We start from the raw sequence: 19,520 nt of genomic DNA, 5'->3' as shown, positions 1-19,520 counted from the left end.
CAGAATGGGAGGTTGCATCTTATGAGCAGCTTAATATCTAAGATGCCTGATCTCCTGATCCATTGAGGATAGAAATAGCCCAGTATGTATGGGGTACACACCGATCGTAATAATAGCTCAGAGGATCAGAGTGTATATTAGATCGGCATAGTGTGTACCTAGTTTAACGTTAGAGTAAACAAGTTAAAAAACCAAACAAACAATTGCCATGCACTAAAGTACTCTTTTTCGGGGTGGTATTCATGTGACCGGCGGTCTGCTGACCGACAGTCACATGACCTCCTCCACATCTCGCCGGCTCAGTATCCCGATGGTCGGCATGCCGACCAACGGGGACTATTTCCACTCGTGGGTGTCCACGACACCCATAGAGTGGGAATAGAACCCGTGGCGACCGCAGGTCGCCACCGAGCCCGCAAGGGGCTTGCTGCACTCGCCCCTCCCCGCCGGGATCCCGGCGTCGGTAAGCTGACCGGCGGGATGGAGACCGCCGGTCAGCCATACTACACCCCTTTTTCGTGCTCACTAATTTTACTTTTGCCTGTTTGCACCAGAATCACATTGAAATAGGCTTGTTTACATGGTAATTGATCACACATGTAAAGTGGTATCTACTTGTCTACTACACAAATAAACATTTATTATGTCATATAACATAGCAAACATAGCGGTACACCTTATTTATAAAGAACTGTATTTAACCTCAGAGTCAGACAACCACTACAAATAAATATAGTAAAATAATCACAGGCAATTTTGGATATCATAGCTACAAACATATGCTATATAAAGGGAGCTTTGTTTTTATTATAGTTTATTCTAGTTATGAAAATTATACCAAAGGCAGCAAATTAATGTTTGCTTTAATTTGGTGTTCTGCACTGAAAAAATGACAGCTAGAATAAGGCTAGGGCCACAAATAGCGGCCAAGCAGGTCCCGCTGAACGGGAGGGGGGTTTTGTTTTCACACGGATCCTGTTCTGCGGAACATTCAGCCCCCTCCCACCCAGTGACCGCCTCTGTCTCACCGACGACTGCCATGCGCCAGCGCACTGTGGCGCCGCTGCATGCGCAGTTCCGACCTGATCACTGCGTGATTGGGTTGGAATGACCCCCACAGTGCGGTACAACAACATTGAAATGTATGTGTTCAAACTGAAATCCCATTGTCCTACCGTCCAGCCCAACCGCAGCATGCGCCGGCGCAATTAAACTGACGCTACAAGGTTACATACTGTATATTATCCCGGCGGGATGCCGACTGTCAATACCCCAACAGCGGCATCCCGCCCTCCAGAATGCTGGCAGCGGGGGGAGCTCTAAGAGTTCCCTTGTGGGCTCGGTGACTCTATTCCCACTCTATGGGTGTCGTGGACACCAACGAGTGGGAATAGCCCTGGTGCGCCGGGATTCTGGCTGTCAGCATTGTCAGCTGTCGGAATTTCGTCATCGGTATTCTGAACGCCGGGATCCTGACAGCCAGCATTTTAACTGCATCCGGACGCTACAGCATATGTATATAGGGCCTAATTCAGTAAGGATTGCAAATTCTGCTAAATAGCATGCTGGGGACCTTCCATCACGGGGCAAGGCCTCCCAGCATGCTACCTGCCGCCTCCACCCCCTTGACCACGCTGAAATTGCGGTCGCACCGCAATTTCAGCGTGATCGTAAAAAAAGGGGAAGCTTCAAGCTGGCGCAGCCTGGCTGCGCCCACAGGAACCCCGACGCCATTTTTGTGATCGGAGCGGCTGCGTGTGATGTCACGCAGCTACCCCGATCACGCCCCCCTCACGCCCCCCGTTTCTCAGTCACCATCCCCATTTTGGAAAAAAACTTCTCCGCCTTGGAAACGGAGCATTGCTGCCCCCCGCCCCCCCTTCACACACACACACACACACACACACCCTGCGAACGCCTCTGCCTGATTGGCATCCTCATCGTAGTTTTTGCAGTTGGATCGCGTATTTTAATCTAACCTGAATTAGGCCGCCCCGCATGTCAGGCCCTCCCCCCTCCCCCCTGCACAAGTACAAAAGCATTGCACAACGGCGATGCTTTTGTACTTGACAAGTAGCTCCCTACCTGTGCAGCTCTTAGACAGGGAGCTATTTGTCGCATCCCGGGTCGCAGCAGCTGCATGTGATGTCACGTAGCCTCCGCGGCCGTCCCCACGCACAGTCTGGCCATGCCTGCGTTGCCCGGACTGTGCCCCCAAATGGCAGCCAAACACCTCAGGCCCGTCCCCTCCCGCCCAGCAAACGCGATCACTGGGCTGAGATGCCAATAGCATCTCTTGCATGCACATGCACACTGCGGCGCATGCGCAGTTCCGACCTGAAAACGCACGGCAGCGATCAGGTCTGCATTAGCCCCAATGTCTAAAGGTGATCACAGATTAGAAAGCCTTGCAAAAGATCCAAGTCTTATAGATTTCCCTTGAACTCCCCAGTAGTTTCCCTGCAGTCCGGAACAAACGATTTTGTGCATACACATAATATAGATCTTACAATCTGAGGAGTGGCCACATCCAGGAGCATGCGGTTACTAATGATAGCTTCAGATCTTTACAAACAACCTGCGGGATCACGCATCGGATCGTTATCATTAATGCAAACAATTTCCATTTTCACTAACGATATATCAATCCGATATATTGATATTGTGCACAACAATCATTCTAGTCTGTGGGGGGCTTAAGGTTCGTTCACACATATACGCTATTGATGAACATTTCCTATGCTAACTGATGACCAAGGAAGCCTATGATAAATGGGATGAATGGTATCGATGCCTCAATACCAACAATGTCACTCAAAACTTTTACACGGCAGCCCACATTGGGGCAGATGTATTAACCTGGAGAAGGCATAAGGAAGTGATAAACCAGTGATAAATGCAAGGTGATAAATGCACCAGCCAATCAGCTCCAATATGTAAATTAAAAGATAGGAGCTGATAGGCTGGTGCGTTTATCACCTTGCATTTATCACTGGTTTATCACTTCCTCATGCCTTCTCCAGGTTAATACATCTGCCCCACTATTTCTAACCAAAATCTATTGTTTTGGTGAAAGTGGAATGCATTGAATTTTCAGATTTTTTACCCATTATCCCTGTGCATATTTGTGAATAAGCCTGTAAGCTAACAAGTGAAAAATAATTCCAGGGAGTGTAAAAACGCAATAAAAAACAATAAGCAAGTAATTTATAAAGGTGATCCAATACAATACAGCTGAACCCAGAAAAGGAGCCGAATGAGACTATACCAGGCGGTGCACTAAGTGACAAAGAGAATGAATAGTTTATATATGGTTCTTTGAGTTCAGTCATTTATTCCAGCTTTGTAGCACAGAGACAGGTAAAATGGGAATTAAGCCCTTGAAAATGCTTACCATGTCCCCTTTTGCCCCAGGCTCTCCATCCTGGCCAGCTGGACCCTGCATTGCAAGTTAGAGATTTAGGATATATTTCTTACCAGTATACAGTGCTTTGCAGTATTTTATCAGCATACTCACAGTGTCTCCTTTCTCTCCTCCAAGACCATCTCTACCTGGTCGTCCTGGTAACCCCTGCGGAATAGCACAAAAATAATACACAATAACCAATTAATACTAGTGTAACCAACAATACATGTAAGTAATAGAAAAAATTATAACGCTTTGGATTTAATGACCTATTCAAAATCGTCTTTTGTGTTTATTCCTAATTTATAGGTTATTAACAGATGGTTCTACTTTAAGAATTATTTCTGATTCTATTTACCATGGCTAAATCCATGGTTGCCAGTTGCCCGTGCCATTTGCATCTTAGGAGGCCCCGCAATTTTTCGTTCTGGTTAAATACCACAGTCAAGTAAGTAAATTAGATTTATGGGTTTACTATGGAGGTAACAAGTTAAAATGCTCTGGGGACCATTTATCATTAATCGCATATTCATGCAATCCGCACATGATATTATCACCGAGGATCGCATTGCAATATGCAATTGTACAGGCTGTGGTATGGCTGACCGATGGTCTCCTGACCGCCGGTCAGCATACCGATGCCGGGATCCCGGCAAGGGGTGTGTGTAAGTGCAGCCTTGCGGGCTTGCTGTGCTCGCCACACTGCGGGCTTGGTGGCGACCTGCGCTCGCCACGGGTTCTATTCCCACTCTATGGGTGTCATGGACACTCACAAGTGGGAATAGTCCCTGTTGGTCGGCATGCCAACCGTCGGGATAGTGAGGAGGCGGGATGTTGGGGGAGATCATGTGACCGTTGGTCTCCTGACCGCCGGTCACATGAATACCACCCAATGTATGAATAAGCACCCACAGAACAAGGGCTCCGAAAGGAACCCGTCCCTGCGATGTGCTCAGTGTGGACACGGGACTACTGCACATGCATGGTCCGCTAACCGCACATGCAGAGGGCCATTTCTGGGGAGGGTTCCAGGAAAACATTCTGCAAGCTGGGTATGCGGTGTGTGTGTAGCCATAGGCTACAGCAGGCTACCGACAATGCTTGCCATTCTGGAAATTGATAAATCTGGCAGCATGCCAGATGCAGCTGCAGGTGGCAATGGAGGGATCATAGGAGGTATCGGAGATTTCTGCTGTGGTCCCTCCTACTTACATTCAGGGGATACTACATATTTGCGGCGAATTCCCGAAACGGGTGTTTTCGGGGGAAATAGCCCCAAATATTTTTTTTATAAATGGGCCCTTATGTGAACTATGCAGTAAAAAACACATTCAAAATATACTACCATCATTGTTTCATCAGATGTTACAGGTGGAATAAACTATCAATCACAAAAAGGATGCATTGTTGGACACGGTAAAAAGCCGTATAGAGCAACACATAGTTTTGATACATTTCTCTGACCTTTATCGCTAAACAAGGGTAGGATGGATGTGAATATTCTGTGATAATTGGCAATGGCTCCTTTGGGGAGTGGAGTTTAATGGCCTCCATGGTCTTCACCAAAGAGAACTGCAAGGATACTCGGGACTCCGCCTCCTTTAGTCCACAGGTCAAATCTCTCATAACCCTCATACCAGAAAGCTGTTGATATCAAATATAATACCTGGCCAATAGGAAAACACTAATCCATGTACCAGGTCAAGCAGAAACATCGCAAAACCACAGGACAAGGCCAATACTTAGGAAATCATGGCAGGAAAAGCTTTATTAGCTCAATTGTGGTACAGGCAAAGCCTGAGCGAAAAACGGGCTCTGTGGATGACTCATAATAAGGTGGACATAAGTTTAGGACAATTCTGAATAAACATAAAGGATGACATTGCAAGCAACCATAGATTCATTCTATAAAGACACAGGTGCAGTATAGTTAAGTGCACTGTCCAGATCTATTAAAACTGAATGTCCAATCCACTAAGAATTGTTCTGTCAAGCTAAGTTCATTTTAAAAGGAGTGCAGTTTAAGATCAAATTTTCCAGAATTAAGTATCTTTGGAACACATTAAATGCCCCATACAGACATTAAAATCAATTTATACTGGTTAATTGCAGATATCAAAAAGTCACTTGGTGCCGGAATTTCTAAAACAAATATCCCTAATGCAGATTGCTATTTGTCTGCCTTTAGCCATACTGGCTAATACTAATTTACTGCTTCGTAGATTCACCTGCGTGAGCTTGTAGAGGAAATAACATTTTCATCAGTTATTTATCAGGCTGTTTGACTTTTGATGAATGTCCCCCTTTATTCCTGATCTTGCGTAATAAGCACAGGATATTTGGATCCTTTTTTTAAAAAAATTGTAAAAAAAATGTGATTTTGTAGCCTATAGGCTACATTGGCTAAAGGGCCCTACACACTTGTCGATGTGTGCGGCCAATATGAACAATCTCGTTCAGTAATGAATGATAACTGTTCCTATCGCTCAGTGTGTAGGCACCAACGATGAACGATGCGCGGCCCCAATATCGTCCACATTAGCATGCAGGGCTGTAGGGCCGGGTGACATCAGGGAGTGAAGAAACTTCACTCCCCCCGTCACCCCCCTGCCGCTGGGTCGTCCGTATCAGCTGTTGGGCACTTGGGTGGCAAATCGTCAAATGTGTAGGGTCTATAACACTATCAGAGAACAGGGATGTCTTGTGAACTCCTGCCCTTCCTTACTCGGTTTGTCATGCCTGACCTTGGGGCGCAGAATCTAATGAGAACTCTGATTTTCTCCAAGAACTGCAGCAAAGACAGATAGTCTTTGCTGTAGAGAACTTGCAGGTCGCAGCCTCTTAGAGTAGCGCAGAGTGGGACTGGAGATTCACTTGTAAGGAGTAATGAATGCAGGAACTGGAGGATATTAGCTATTAGAGTAGCAGAATCACGAGGAGTCTTCACCAGCAGTCCGCAGAGAAAGAGATAAAGATTAGGCAATGCTGCAGAGACCAGGAAGGGTTTAAATAGACCACACAATCATAGGAGTAACCTGACTGGTCAGTGACGCTCATGTGATAAGGAATTCTAGATTCAGATTGGCTGGCTAGAGATGGAGGGAGATTTTAAAAGGCGGCACTCATGGAGCAGCACTGTCTCATTGAGCTCTGAGACTGCTGCCAGCCGCCACAGCCCGGTGAACTATGTAGGACAGAATAGCTGAGCCAAACACCTTCTAGACCTGGTAAGTGAGAGCCGTGGTCTGGCACAACTTGACAAATGCCATCCAAAGATAGTGTTAGCTAACGGGGCTGAAAAAGCTAAGCTTCTTAGATTTGGGAAATTGGGCATTATCGAAGGTCCCATAGACAGCTACAAGGACTGCTCTTGGAATTGTTAAGACAGGGACTGCAGCATATATTGGAGGTGAGCATCCATAGTCTGAGACAAGGGTACCAAGACTCTATACATACAGTAAGCTCACATACATGAAGTGTTTGACACTTCAGAGATGGGTGATGGATTTCTTGCCGTAGTGCCGGGTTGGTGGTGATGCTGGTATTATTGCTATAGTGCATTGTTGATGTTGGTATTAGTGGCCCTCATTCAGAGTTGTTCGCTCGTTATTTTTCTTCGCATCGGTGCGATTTTCCGCTAACTGCGCATGCGCAATGTTCGCGCTGCGGCTGCGTCAAGTAAATTTGCTAAGAAGTTTGGTATTTTACTCACAGCATTACAAGGTTTTTTCTTCGTTCTGGTGATCGGAGTATGATTGACAGGAAGTGGGTGTTTCTGGACGGAAACTGACCATTTTATGGGTGTGTGTGAAAAAACGCTGCCGTTTCTGGGAAAAACGCGGGAGTGGCTGGAGAAATGGGGGAGTGTCTGGGCGAACGCTGGGTGTGTTTGTGACGTCAAAACAGGAACGAAACTGACTGAACTGATCGCAGTGGCAGAGTAAGTGTCGAGCTACTCAGAAACTGCTAAGAAATTTCTATTCGCAATTTTGAGAATCTTTCGTTCGCAATTCTGCTAAGCTAAGATTCACTCCCAGTAGGCGGCGGCTTAGCGTGTGCAATGCTGCTAAAAGCAGCTTGCGAGCGAACAACTCGGAATGAGGGCCATTGTTGTACTGCAGCGTTTGTGATGGTACTGTAGTGCAGGGTTTGTGCTATTATTGCTATAATGCAATGTTGGTATTGGTAGTATTATTGTTGTAGTGTGGGGTTTGTGGACGTGGTATTATTGTTGTGATTCATGTTTTTTTTTGGTGGCAGTATTATTGTTGTGCTGCGGCATTTTTGGTGGAAAAATTACTGTAGTGCAGGGTTGGTTAGTGGAGGCGGTATAATTGCTTTAGTGCACAGCTGGTGCTTGTGGTATTATTGCTACAATGCAGGATTGTATTGGTGGTATTATTATTATTGCTGCAGTTCAGAATTGGTAATTAGGTCCCGGGTCAAAATTTGTGTGGGCAGCCCTGAGAGGAGATGTGGGTGAAATCACTGCTTCCAATGTGTACAAATTACAGGTGCACTTTAATATTCAACTAATAGCAGCACTGTGATCAATGTATCTAGAATTAGAGAGTTGGGTGACTGACACATGCTCGTCAGATTGCCAGATCATCCTTTTAATAAGGGACACATATGAATGACACAGATTCTGTGGCTTGCTGTCTTCAAGTCTCCATTTCACCTGGTTTTAATCAGCCACAATGTCATTCATATGTGTCCCTTATTAAAGGGATGACCTGGAAACCCTATCTAGCAGTCCCATCTACAAGAGTACTGGTCTGAAAATACCCTATGGGAAGGAACTGTGATAGATGTAGATGGATATATCTTGCAGAAAAGTGTACAGTTGTAGTGAGACACATGAGAATCAGTCATGCTGTATAATATTTTGGGCTGGCGGCTGCTTACAATAGAAGTGTAATGAAAAACTGTAAAAAAAACATTGAACACAAAATGTTCAAAATGAATTGCACAACTTCGCTTCAATCGACCTACGTCTTTTCCCATAAGTCCAGGTGGTCCAGTTTGTCCCTGTGGTCCTGGTGGCCCTTAAAATAAAACAAAGTGTGATACTGTAGATAATCATTACAATGACTTTAAAGGGGAATTTCTTCTTTAACTAACCCTTCATACTAAATCCCTTACATGCACATATAGCTGCAACGTCTGTTAATCACCTCACCTCTATCTCCATAGCAGTGGAGATACACCAGACAACGGTAAGGCTATCAATCAGTACCACTGTGCTTGGTCTCTCCTTCTACAGAGACATCTGATCTGCACCAGAGATGATCTGACCATGACCCTGCATGCTAGATCCAGTGGTGGAAGTCTCGAGGCAATGGGCCTAATTCATACCTGATCGCAGCAGCAACATCTTTCTGTAATGGGCAAAACCAGGGGGGTAATTCAGACATGATCGTAGCAGCAAATTTGTTAGCAGTTGGGCAAAACCATGGGGGTAATTCCAAGTTGATCGCAGCAGGAATTTTGTTAGCAGTTGGGCAAAACCATGTGCACTGCAGGGGAGGCAGATATAACATGTGCAGAGAGAGTTAGATTTGGGTGGGTTATTTTATTTCAGTGCAGGGTAAATACTGGCTGCTTTATTTTTACACTGCAAATTAGATTGCAGATTGAACACACCACACCAAATCTAACTCTCTCTGCACATGTTAAATCTGCCTCCCCTGCAGTGCACATGGTTTTGCCCAACTGCTAACAAAATTCCTGCTGCGATCAACTTGGAATTACCCCCCCATATGCACTGCAGGTGGGAGCAGATATAACATTTGCAGAGAGAGTTAGATTTGGGTGGGTTATATTGTTTCTGTGCAGGGTAAATACTGGCTGCTTTATTTTTACACTGCAATTTAGATTTCAGCTTGAACACACCCCATCCAAATCTAACGCTCTCTGCACATGTTATATCTGCCCCACCTGCAGTGCAACATGGGGGGTAATTCAGATCTGATCGCTGGGCTGCATTTTTTGCTGCCCTGCGATCAGATAGTTGCTGCCTACAGGGGAAGGGGGAAAACGCTGTGCAAGTGTGCGATTGCTTCTTTTGGAGAGTTGCCCAAAAATACATTTGTGCAGTCTCTGCACAGCCCAGCACTTACTCTACGTGTGCGATGGAATCCTGCTGATCCGGGCGGGAGCTGACATCAGACACCCTCCCTGAAAACGCTTGATCCCGCCCACCCACAAACGGCCTCTTCCTGTCAATCAACTTGCGAACGCTCATGCGTTCGTATTTTTCGTGCCATCCCGTCGCTAGGTGCCGATGCCTGTCACTGTTGTGCGACGTGCTGGCGCACTGCGGTGCATACGCATGCGCAGTTCAGATCTGATTGCCCGCTGTGCGAAAACTCACAGCAGCGATCAAATCTAAATTACCCCCATGGTTTTGTCCATTAGAGAAAGATTTTGCTGCTGCAGTCAGGTCTGAATTAGTCTAGATACTATCACTAGGCAGAAAAGTAAGCAGAAAGTACTATCACTAGGCAGAAAGTACTATCACTAGGCAGAAGGAATTTAGAACAGGGTTTATTTACAGTGCAAACCCCTTTATGATAAAAAAATAAAAATGATAAGGAGTGCAGTGCTTGGTTACCTGTCGGACCTGGAGGTCCTCTGGGCCCCTGGATATTGTGTCCCCCATTTTCAGCAAAGTGATTTGAATTAAAGAGGTCTAGAAAGTAACATACAGAAGGGCAAATGGTTAATTTTAAATGGATTTCTTTAACTTTTACTTAACAGAAGGGACAATGTTTGAATTAATCTTTAGTATTAGAATACATTTTAGAAAGAACAATAGGGTTGTTGTTACCACCACATTGCCAAACTAGGGGAAATTGTTCATGTGAATTTATTTTTTTTCTACTTGGTCTTTACAAAACTCTTATTATTCCAATAACCATAATAAATGGTGGTATTGTACAGAGCACAAGTGTATTGATCATAATGCTGAGGGTAGCACACACTGTAACCACCCCCATTCTCTCAGCCTAAACCTCACCCTCTCTCCACCGCAGCCTAAACCTAACCCTCCCCTGGGGTGCCTAACCCTAACCCTAACCCCACTTCCCGCAGCCTAACCCTAACCCTCCCCCTGCAGCCTAACTCTAACCACTCCATGAGTCTGTATGGATGGGCAGACTAAAATGCTTCAAAATGCTTTGTTCTAGACCCGTCCCTTTTTCACGAACCAGACCAGGCCCCGTCCCCATAGTTGCATCTCCTCTACGGGCTTCTCCCAGAGAGGAGAAATATAAAGTCAGCAACTATGCTGTAAATCCACACTGTCCTGACTTTCATTGGATGCGGATGTAAAGACAGCTACATTAGAAAATAATTTAGAAGTTGCTCAGTGGATATTACAGATAGAGTTAAATTGTTACTTGTGACTGATTTCCTATACTGTGCATAAGATACTTATGTGCATTAAAACCATTGCTGAGTTACTTATTGCCATAGGGTAGTATTTATGTTGGACAGAGATGAGGATACGTCACCCTGTCTAGTCTACATAAGGCAGTAAGAAACTGGTGGTCCTTAACACTGCATTATACTGGTGTTCCCTAACAGTGCACTCTGTGAGCCCCATACATGCTTTGCTAGAAATAGCTCAGTGTGTACGAACTTCTTTTTAATTGGGAGGTCAGGCAGATAAATAGTAAACAACACATGAGATCCGACCCCCCGTTCCCAACTGTTGCATTGGCTAACCATTTATAGGCTAACGTTCCTGCATTGGACCTGCATACACATCTATACAATAGTCATCCTGTTCACCCGGTACTAGGCGATCGGGCCATGGATTGTATAGGTGTGTACCCAGCATTAGTTGTAGTCCTCAAGTACCCCCAACAGATCATGTTTTGTGGATTTCTTTAATCATGCACAGGTAAATTAATCTATATTGCTTGGTCAGTAATTATCCCACCTGCTCCCACAGACAGATATCCTCCAAAGTTGACCTGTTGGGAAAACTTGAGGGTTGAGGTTGGGAACCCCAGCCTAATGCTGGGAATACATCTATACAATCCATTGCCCGATCACCAACTATTTTCATAAAAAGTTTAAATATCCCCCGTGAAACGGATTGTTAATATTTGTGGCAGTGGCGTGATTATTAATACACAGGCCACATAGTATCATGCAATATACTTTTCTCTACTTTCATCACCTGTTTACATAAAAGAAAAGAAAACAGAACAAAAACAGCATTTCAATGAGCACAAAGTGCTCTCTTCTGTGAGTCTAAAACACAGTATGGCGACTCTCACTGAGCAAAAACTGGAATTTTAGAACAGCTATGTCATTCTAAATTAAGTTTTGTAGTCATTTGGATCATGGGCGTATAATTTGAACCAAGATTCTAATGAGCCCTGCTATGTTAACTTGACGTGACATGGCCAGATTGAACTTTTTGCCTTCCAGTACCAGCCATCAACTTTTCTTATGGCACAGTGTGTTAGAACCAGCCCTACTATTGTGGTAGCAGTAATTTCAGAGCAGGCAGAGAATATCGTTGTCACCCTGAAGTCACAGGCCAGAACACATAATCATCTCTAAAGGGATAATCATTGGTTTCAGATCAACCTCTGTCTGTTCTCAGATCCCTAGCCAGACACTTCCAGACAGGCACTCAAGTGGTGATTATCATTGGTGGATTACTTCTGCACTGCCTGTATATTCAACTTAAGGGTCACTGTCTGTAATTATACATAATAGAGGGGTACAGCTGGTATAATCAGTATGCAGCTTCTATTGGTATAATACTGTGTAGGGGCACTACGTGAGCTATGATGTGTAGGTGCGGTGCTGAGGTAATCATGTAGAGCAGCCATTGCTGTAATAACGTTCTTTGGAAACTTATTGAAATACTAAAATATTTATTTTGCCTTTTCTGTTCAAAGGAAAGTAATATCTTCATCCCTAACAACATAAGGATCACTTATTGAAATTGTCTAAAGGGTCATCACCTGGCACTCTTCCAAATATCAGGACAATATGGAATCTTACGAGGAAACTAAGTGGGTGGGCCACTTGCCAACAAAATAAGTTACTTGCCCTCTAACTTAATGACATTAATCAGCATTTTCCACTGAACTGCAAAAGCAATCATAAAGCAGTGCCAGCTGGGGTGACTTCTAGGATGCTGGGCACAGTGACTGTTTATTGTTTGGGCACTGTCCCGCTGTCCCACCAGCAGGCTGCAGTGTCCCGCAGGCGGGGGTGAGGATGGGGGTGCACTCTGTTACCAATGATCTGCATAGCAAAGCTGTGGTGATGGATGACGCTTGCATACCGGGATGGATGATGCTCGCATACTGAGAGGCTGTGGGCTGCTCAGCAGCTGGTGGAGTGCTGGCCAAGCCCCCAGCATGAAGGACCCCCAAAATGTCATACACCAGGAGGCATGGGCACGAGGTCACACCCACCCTTTTGTAGAACACAAATGATGTCCCAATGACTTCCATGCTGGTGATGTAGCTATATGTGGGTGCCCCTAGTGACCTCCCTGGCTGCCTGGTTGTTAGTCTGACTCTGGCTGAGCATGGTGATCCAAAGTGTCCTTCAGGATAACAAAATAAAGCTCTCATCTGCTCAATAAGTACAGTATACGCTGCCACCTAGTGGCTGAATTGAAGAACTGATATGACATGCAATAAATACAGCTATGCATCTAGAGATCTTTTTTGGTTTGGGTAAAATTCTTCCTTGCTGGTGGTGTCTTCACAGCCACCTCATCGCAGTGCTCGCATCTCTACAGTGTCCTGGGGAGAAGTACCTGGCAATAGATCTGAGTGCCTGTGGTCCTTACAATGCCAGATCTACAGTACTAGCCTTATCGGTAGCAGAGCTATAATGAACATAATGCTTCCTACAGTGATTTTTAAAAGAGTCCTCATATTTAGGATTTTAGATTGACTTATGTATATCTAGCTTTTTAAGATTCACTCTACTGTCTCCTATATGAGTTGAGGCGGACCATAGGTGGATGAAAAAATATCACCCTACTTAGGTCTAACATTTCTTCGGAAAACACAATAAAATACAGAACTATACAGACACAAGCACAGTGCAGATCAAATATCCATAATATTCATACAGTGGATAGAAAAAGTATTCACTCCCTTTGGCATTTTCACATTTTATTTTTTACATAATGGAAGGATGGTTCCCGCATGCAAAGTTTGCTGTCTATTCATTTCACAGTGTGGAGAAAACATTTATCACATATGCATTAAAAAATGCAGATTGTGATAAATATGCCCCTTAGCACACCTAGTTACGGCCCTGTTTCCCAACCTCAACCATTACAGTCTAGGTTTTAACTTAAAGATATCCATGCTTGAGTCCAGATGGTTAAATAAAATGGAGTTACTAATTAAGTCACCTGTGCTCAAGCCTGGATATCCTTAAAACCTGGACTGTAATGGCTAAAATGGGGAAACTCTGCACTAGGCATTTGATATTTTCTCCTGCGGGCGGCCACACCTGCATAAATGTGCTCTCATTAGAAAATCAGTATGGCAGATTTTTATGCTACCGGAGGTGCAAGGTGTTAGTAAAAACAAATCTTACCAAGGAGTAAGGACTGGCACCATGGCATAGAAGGCAGGATGCTTAATCACACGGTCACTTTTGGTTTTTTAGCATTACACTTTTATTTTGCCTTGGCCTTTTGGACAGGTAGGAACATTTATTATAGATCAAGCAAAATATTTCAGTTACACATATCTCTCTTTGTCAACTCATTTGTCTTTTTATAGGGTTTCATGTTTTTGCAATAGATAAGTTATCATGTGAAAACCTTACGGGCCCATTACATAGTCTAGGGCAGGTGTTGTGAGTGACCTTTGGGCTACTACCTTTCCGTACATTCTCTATCTGGGGAGAGCTGAAGAGTTCTGGATTCCTGAGGAAGCTTTGGCAGAACCCATGGATAAACAGTCAATGCAGCAAAAGGAAGTCTGAGGACCCTTTCTGTATAAGAAGCATTTATAGTACTGGGGAATGAAGCACCACACTTTGTGACATTTAAAAGATGATGAATATGCCCCTATTTCAATTTCTACATTCCCCAGGGAATTTAGAAATCGTGACACTCATCAAACTCCGAAAAATAATTTTTGGGGGAGCTTGAAAGGGAAATTGTTCGCCACCCTGAGATGGCGAACAGCTTCCCGAATCTCTGCACAAGCTGCTGGCAGCTTGTGTAAAGCATGTAGCGGCGGGATCTATTCAGGCCCCTCACCGCTGTGCTCTCCTCCCACTGCGGATGGGGAGGGGGGGGTAGCGGAGACATAATAGGTGCTGGCAGCGGCGGGTGCGGGGCGGCTGCTGCTGCATGGAGTGTGCAACAGCGGCCAGCCCCGGGAGGCAATCAGGTGTATAATATATATTATATATGTTATATATGTGAATATATTATATACATATATTTATATATACATATTATTTATATATACAGGCCTCCACAGCCCCTGCCTCATGCCGTGAACATCTCAGCTTTGCTTGCATACTGCCACAAGACTACCTCCCGCTTGCCTGCACCTCTTGTCATCTGTCTGTTGCCCCTCCCCACTAGATTGTTAGCTCTTCAGAGCAGGGCCCTCTTTCCAGTTGTTATCGAAGCCCTCGTCTCGACACATTTCACTTGCAGCTCTCCCCTACTCAACGACCATCTTCACCGTGCTAGTAAAGGCTCATCTCCATCTATGGCCACCAGCCCCTAGTTGTACGATGATCACTCCCTCAATACTTACATCTTAGCTGTATTATGTCTTGAGAATGTGTGGTGCTCCTTGTTACCTGTACTCCATTTCTGTTATTTATTTACTGTAATGCTAAATTTTGTATCCCTTTGTACGGCGCTGCGAAACACATGTGGCGCCTTATAAATAAAATGTAATAATAATAATATAATTATTCACTTCGCATGAAGAACAGAGGAGACAAGTGTGCTGAAGAGGGGAAAATTATCACTATCCGAAAAACTGTCTTCTCAAAAAGACCATTATATCAGAAGTGATAATTTTCTCATGGGGGCATAATGAATACTCAAAAAATTGTGAGAGAATTCAATGATAAATGAAAACTAAAAATTCTCATTGCACAATTTTATCATGATGAATATGCCCCTCAGGCTATAAAACTAAATAAATCAATTTAGCAAATTTCAGCAGTAAAACTGTGTAAAGGTTCATTAAACCCAAATTATTTATTCACAGATTTACTAGAAAAGCATGATTCCTATTAAAGATTAAGGACTATGCTCATTGTGAATACAGAATATACATGTTTTGGAAATAAAGAAACAAAGAATATTTAACCCTAAACTTTTTGAACACTGAAAACAAACCAAGTCTTCAAACATATAAATATTGCAGTATAGAACTTGTGTCAGAAATGATCTGGAATGTACACCTTACCCCAAGATGGGATGTAGTCAAAAGCTCAAATTACAATGCAGACATTCATAGTGTCGACCAGTGCTTAAAGTGGTCCTAGAGAGGTGGTGGAGCTCACCCCCTACCACCCATGCTTGTGAAATAAAGGGGGCGTGGCCTCAAAAAATGGGCATGGTCACCCAATAGTATTCCCAATTCAAATTATGCCGCACAGTAGCACAATCTTATTCACAATACACCACATAGTAGTGTCCCTTATTCATGTTATGACACACATTAGTGCCCCTTATACACAAAGCCCACAGTAGTAGAACCCCTAATACACATAAGGCCCTCAGCGGTGGTGCCCCTTCTACAATACCCACTGTAGTGGTAGTGCCCATAGTAGTGCTCCTTATGTAGAGCGCATAGTATTGGTGCCCCTTATGTCCCCAGGAGTGATGCCCCTTATTAAGTGCCCCCTATGCAATGTTCTCATTAGTATTGCCCCCAGTAGTAATGCTCCCGTAGTTATGCCCCCTGTAGTTATGTCCCCAGTAGATATGCCCCCTGTAGTTATGCCCCCAGTAGTTATGCCCCCAGTTGGTGTGCCCACAGTAGTAATGCCCCCGTAATTATGTCCCCAGTAGATGTGCCCCCAGTAGTTATGCCTGCTGTAGATATGTCCCCAGTAGGTTTTCCCCCAGTAGTTATGTCCACAGTTGGTGTGCCCCCAGTAGTAATGCCCCCCGTAGTTATGTCCCCAGTAGATGTGCCCCCTGTAGTTATGCCCGCTGTAGATATACCGCCAGTAGGTTTGCACCCAGTAGTTATGCCCCCAGTTGGTGTGCCCCCAGTAGTTGTGCCCCCAGTAGTAATGCCCCCGTAGTTATGTCCCCAGTAGATGTGCCCCCTGTAGTTATGCCCGCTGTAGATATGCCCCCAGTAAGTTTGCCCCAGTTGGTGTTCCCCCAGTTTGTTTGCCGCCCAGTAGTTATGCCCTCAGCTCCACCCTCTTCCAGCACTGCGTACACACACAAAAGGTTAAACCCCCCCCCACAATACTCACCTGCCCCGCTCCTGCTTCCGGACCGCTGCCTCCGTCTGGATGCCCACTCCTCGCAGCTATGGGAGAAAAGTCATGACGTCTCTCCCATAGCGCACAGCCGCACACACTGCCTGAGCCGGAAGCCGGAGCTCACTCTTCTGGCTGCGCTTATGGGGAAAGAGTCGGCGCCCGCTGCTAACACAGTCTCAGCGGGCGCCCGGCATTTCCCTAGGTTAGGTGACCCGGAGGAGGCGGAACTGCATTCCGTCTCCAAATGGAACTGGCGGAACACAGTTCGTCCCGTTCCGGCTCACTTAACCTCTGGTGTCAACACAACAGTATCAACAGTTATGGGGTTGACAGATAAATCCTGTTAGTCTATTCCTGACAAAATAAATGTTTTTTTTTGTCCACGAAATCGATAAAATAAAAGACTTTGACTGATCTGCATCAATTTGGAAAAGTCATACTGAACCTGTCTTTTGTTGTTTTTTTGGAGCCCAATATTAATGATTGATGTTGGAGTTTCTCTTCTTATCAAACCAGTAGAAATTATTACATAGAACTATCTGTGTCCTGCTGGAGAAATATCTTGGTAACATTTGGAAGTCTTAAATCTGTTTACCGAATGCCCAATATGGGGCCTAAATTAGACCTGATCGCTAGCAAGCAATTTTTGCACTGCTGCGATCAGATAGTCACCCCCTACATGGGGAGTGTATTTTAGCTGTGCAAGTGTGGGAACGCATGTGTAGCAGAGCTGTACAAACAGATCTTGTGCAGTCTCTGCGCAGCCCAGGGCTTACTCAGCCTCTGCGATCACTGCAGCCTGTACGGGACCGGAATTGACGTCAGGAACCCTCCCTGCAAATGCATGGACACACCTGCTTTTTTCCAGACACTCCCTAAAACGGTCAGTTGACACCCACAAACGCCTTGTTCCTGTCAATCTCCTTGCGATCGCCCGTGCGAACGGATCCATTGCACAAACCCATAGCTGAGCGGCGATCCGCTTTGTACCCGTGCGATGCGCCTGCGCATTGTGGTGCATATGCATGCGCAGTTTGGACCTTATCGCCCGCTGTGCGAAAACGCACAACAGCAATCAGGTCTGAATTAACCCCATTGTAATAAATGATTTAGGCACAGAAGAATATACAGTCACATTATTTTAATAAACACCCTCAGATACATGCCAATCAATGCATATATACAAAGACAAGTAATATTAATAGACTAAAATATTGATTAATAAACATTACCCTGATTCACTTGTCTCTGCATGGCTGAAGCAGGGATGCCTGATGGCCCAGGAGGGCCTCTCTCACCAGGAGAACCTGCAGGACCATCCCGTCCAGGGGGGCCAGGGGGACCTAAATGTATGACATGGGTTAAGACTGTACAGTAAGTTTAGCGATACATTATGTACATAGATACTCTATGAAAACAATAAGTAGAGTTGTGGGGAAAAGCTGGAAGAACAGATACAGAGAGAGATGAAGACGGATATCATATAGAGAAGGATAATGACTGATAAAGAAAATTGCTGAAAATGAGAGGCATTATGCAAAGAAGGTTCACAGGCCAAAGTCTGGGGCACACAGAGGTCTCAGAAATGCTACAGGGATAAAGCATAGAGAGGTCAGATGTCAAGCTGGGTCATACACTAGAACGCTGATTCAGGACAAAGGTACAAAGTGCCGAAGCTATGTTGTGAGCCTAATATTACTGATGCGCCAAAATGAACAGTAAATAAGAGAGTCTCATTTGAAAATGCCAACTCTTTCACATCAGCTGTTTCATATCCACAAGAACAAGGTAACACTGACCAGTAGCAGTAAGAGTAGTCTTGCCACTCGCCGAGCCATTCATTATCAGCACATGGGCAAACCAACCGGCCCTAACCAATATGATGCCCTAGGCAAGATTTTGGCTGGTGCCCCCTAGCACCACCGCTAGTTCCGGCTCTGACCCTGCGCCGCTTTCCCAGCACCATCACCCCTCACCCAAAGCAGTCCTCATTTTGGTGTTCCTACCCCCTATATTTTAAGTAGGAACAGTGCGCACATTCGGCGGACAGCCCAAAAAGGGGTGTGTTCTTGCTGAGAAAGGGCATGGCCACAAAATAGTACCCCCAATTGAAATTATGCCACACAGTAGTGCAACTTTATTCACATTTTATCATGTGATAGTGTCCCTTATGCACGTTACATCACACAGCAGTACCACTTTACCTTATATACTTTACCCTTCACAGTAGTGCCCCTTATTCACATTACATCACACTGAATTGCTCCTTATTCACATTACACCACACCATATTGCTCTTTATTCACATTAGAGCACACAGTAGTGCCCTTTATATACGTTACCCAACACAGTAGAGCACCTTATACACATAATGCCACACTTTAGTAATGCATTTATACACATTATACCACACAGTAATGTCCCTTACACAAATGCTGCACATTGTTAATGCCCTTATACACATAATGACACACATAGTGCCCCTTACACATATGCTGAACACTACTGCGCAACCAATCCACCTGCACACAGGACTCACATGGCTGCTAACACTGTGACCTCTGCCTCTGCTTGGATACAGATGTGTCCTCGTACATCTTGCCTCAATACGCCTTGCAGCAGGAGATGCCTG

General features: G+C 44.8%; 1 protein-coding gene across 6 annotated transcripts in view; it reads right to left on the bottom strand.

The window, feature by feature from the left end:
- Window positions 1-19,520, bottom strand: part of EMID1 (EMI domain containing 1) — a 190,611-nt gene that overhangs the window by 39,990 nt on the left and 131,101 nt on the right. For all 6 annotated transcript variants that reach the window (XM_063913325.1, XM_063913327.1, XM_063913329.1 and 3 more), the window contains 5 exons: window positions 18,121-18,231; window positions 10,023-10,100; window positions 8,402-8,454; window positions 3,518-3,571; window positions 3,395-3,439 (listed from right to left, as the gene is read on the bottom strand). In XM_063913325.1, coding sequence (XP_063769395.1) covers window positions 3,395-3,439; window positions 3,518-3,571; window positions 8,402-8,454; window positions 10,023-10,100; window positions 18,121-18,231 — 341 coding nt within the window. The remainder of the gene's footprint in view (window positions 1-3,394; window positions 3,440-3,517; window positions 3,572-8,401; window positions 8,455-10,022; window positions 10,101-18,120; window positions 18,232-19,520) is intronic.

Source organism: Pseudophryne corroboree, chromosome 1, assembly GCF_028390025.1.
Source record: "Pseudophryne corroboree isolate aPseCor3 chromosome 1, aPseCor3.hap2, whole genome shotgun sequence".
Taxonomy (NCBI): domain Eukaryota; kingdom Metazoa; phylum Chordata; class Amphibia; order Anura; family Myobatrachidae; genus Pseudophryne; species Pseudophryne corroboree.
The sequence above is the reverse complement of the archived record's forward strand: the minus strand, read 5'-3'. Positions and strand labels throughout refer to the sequence as shown.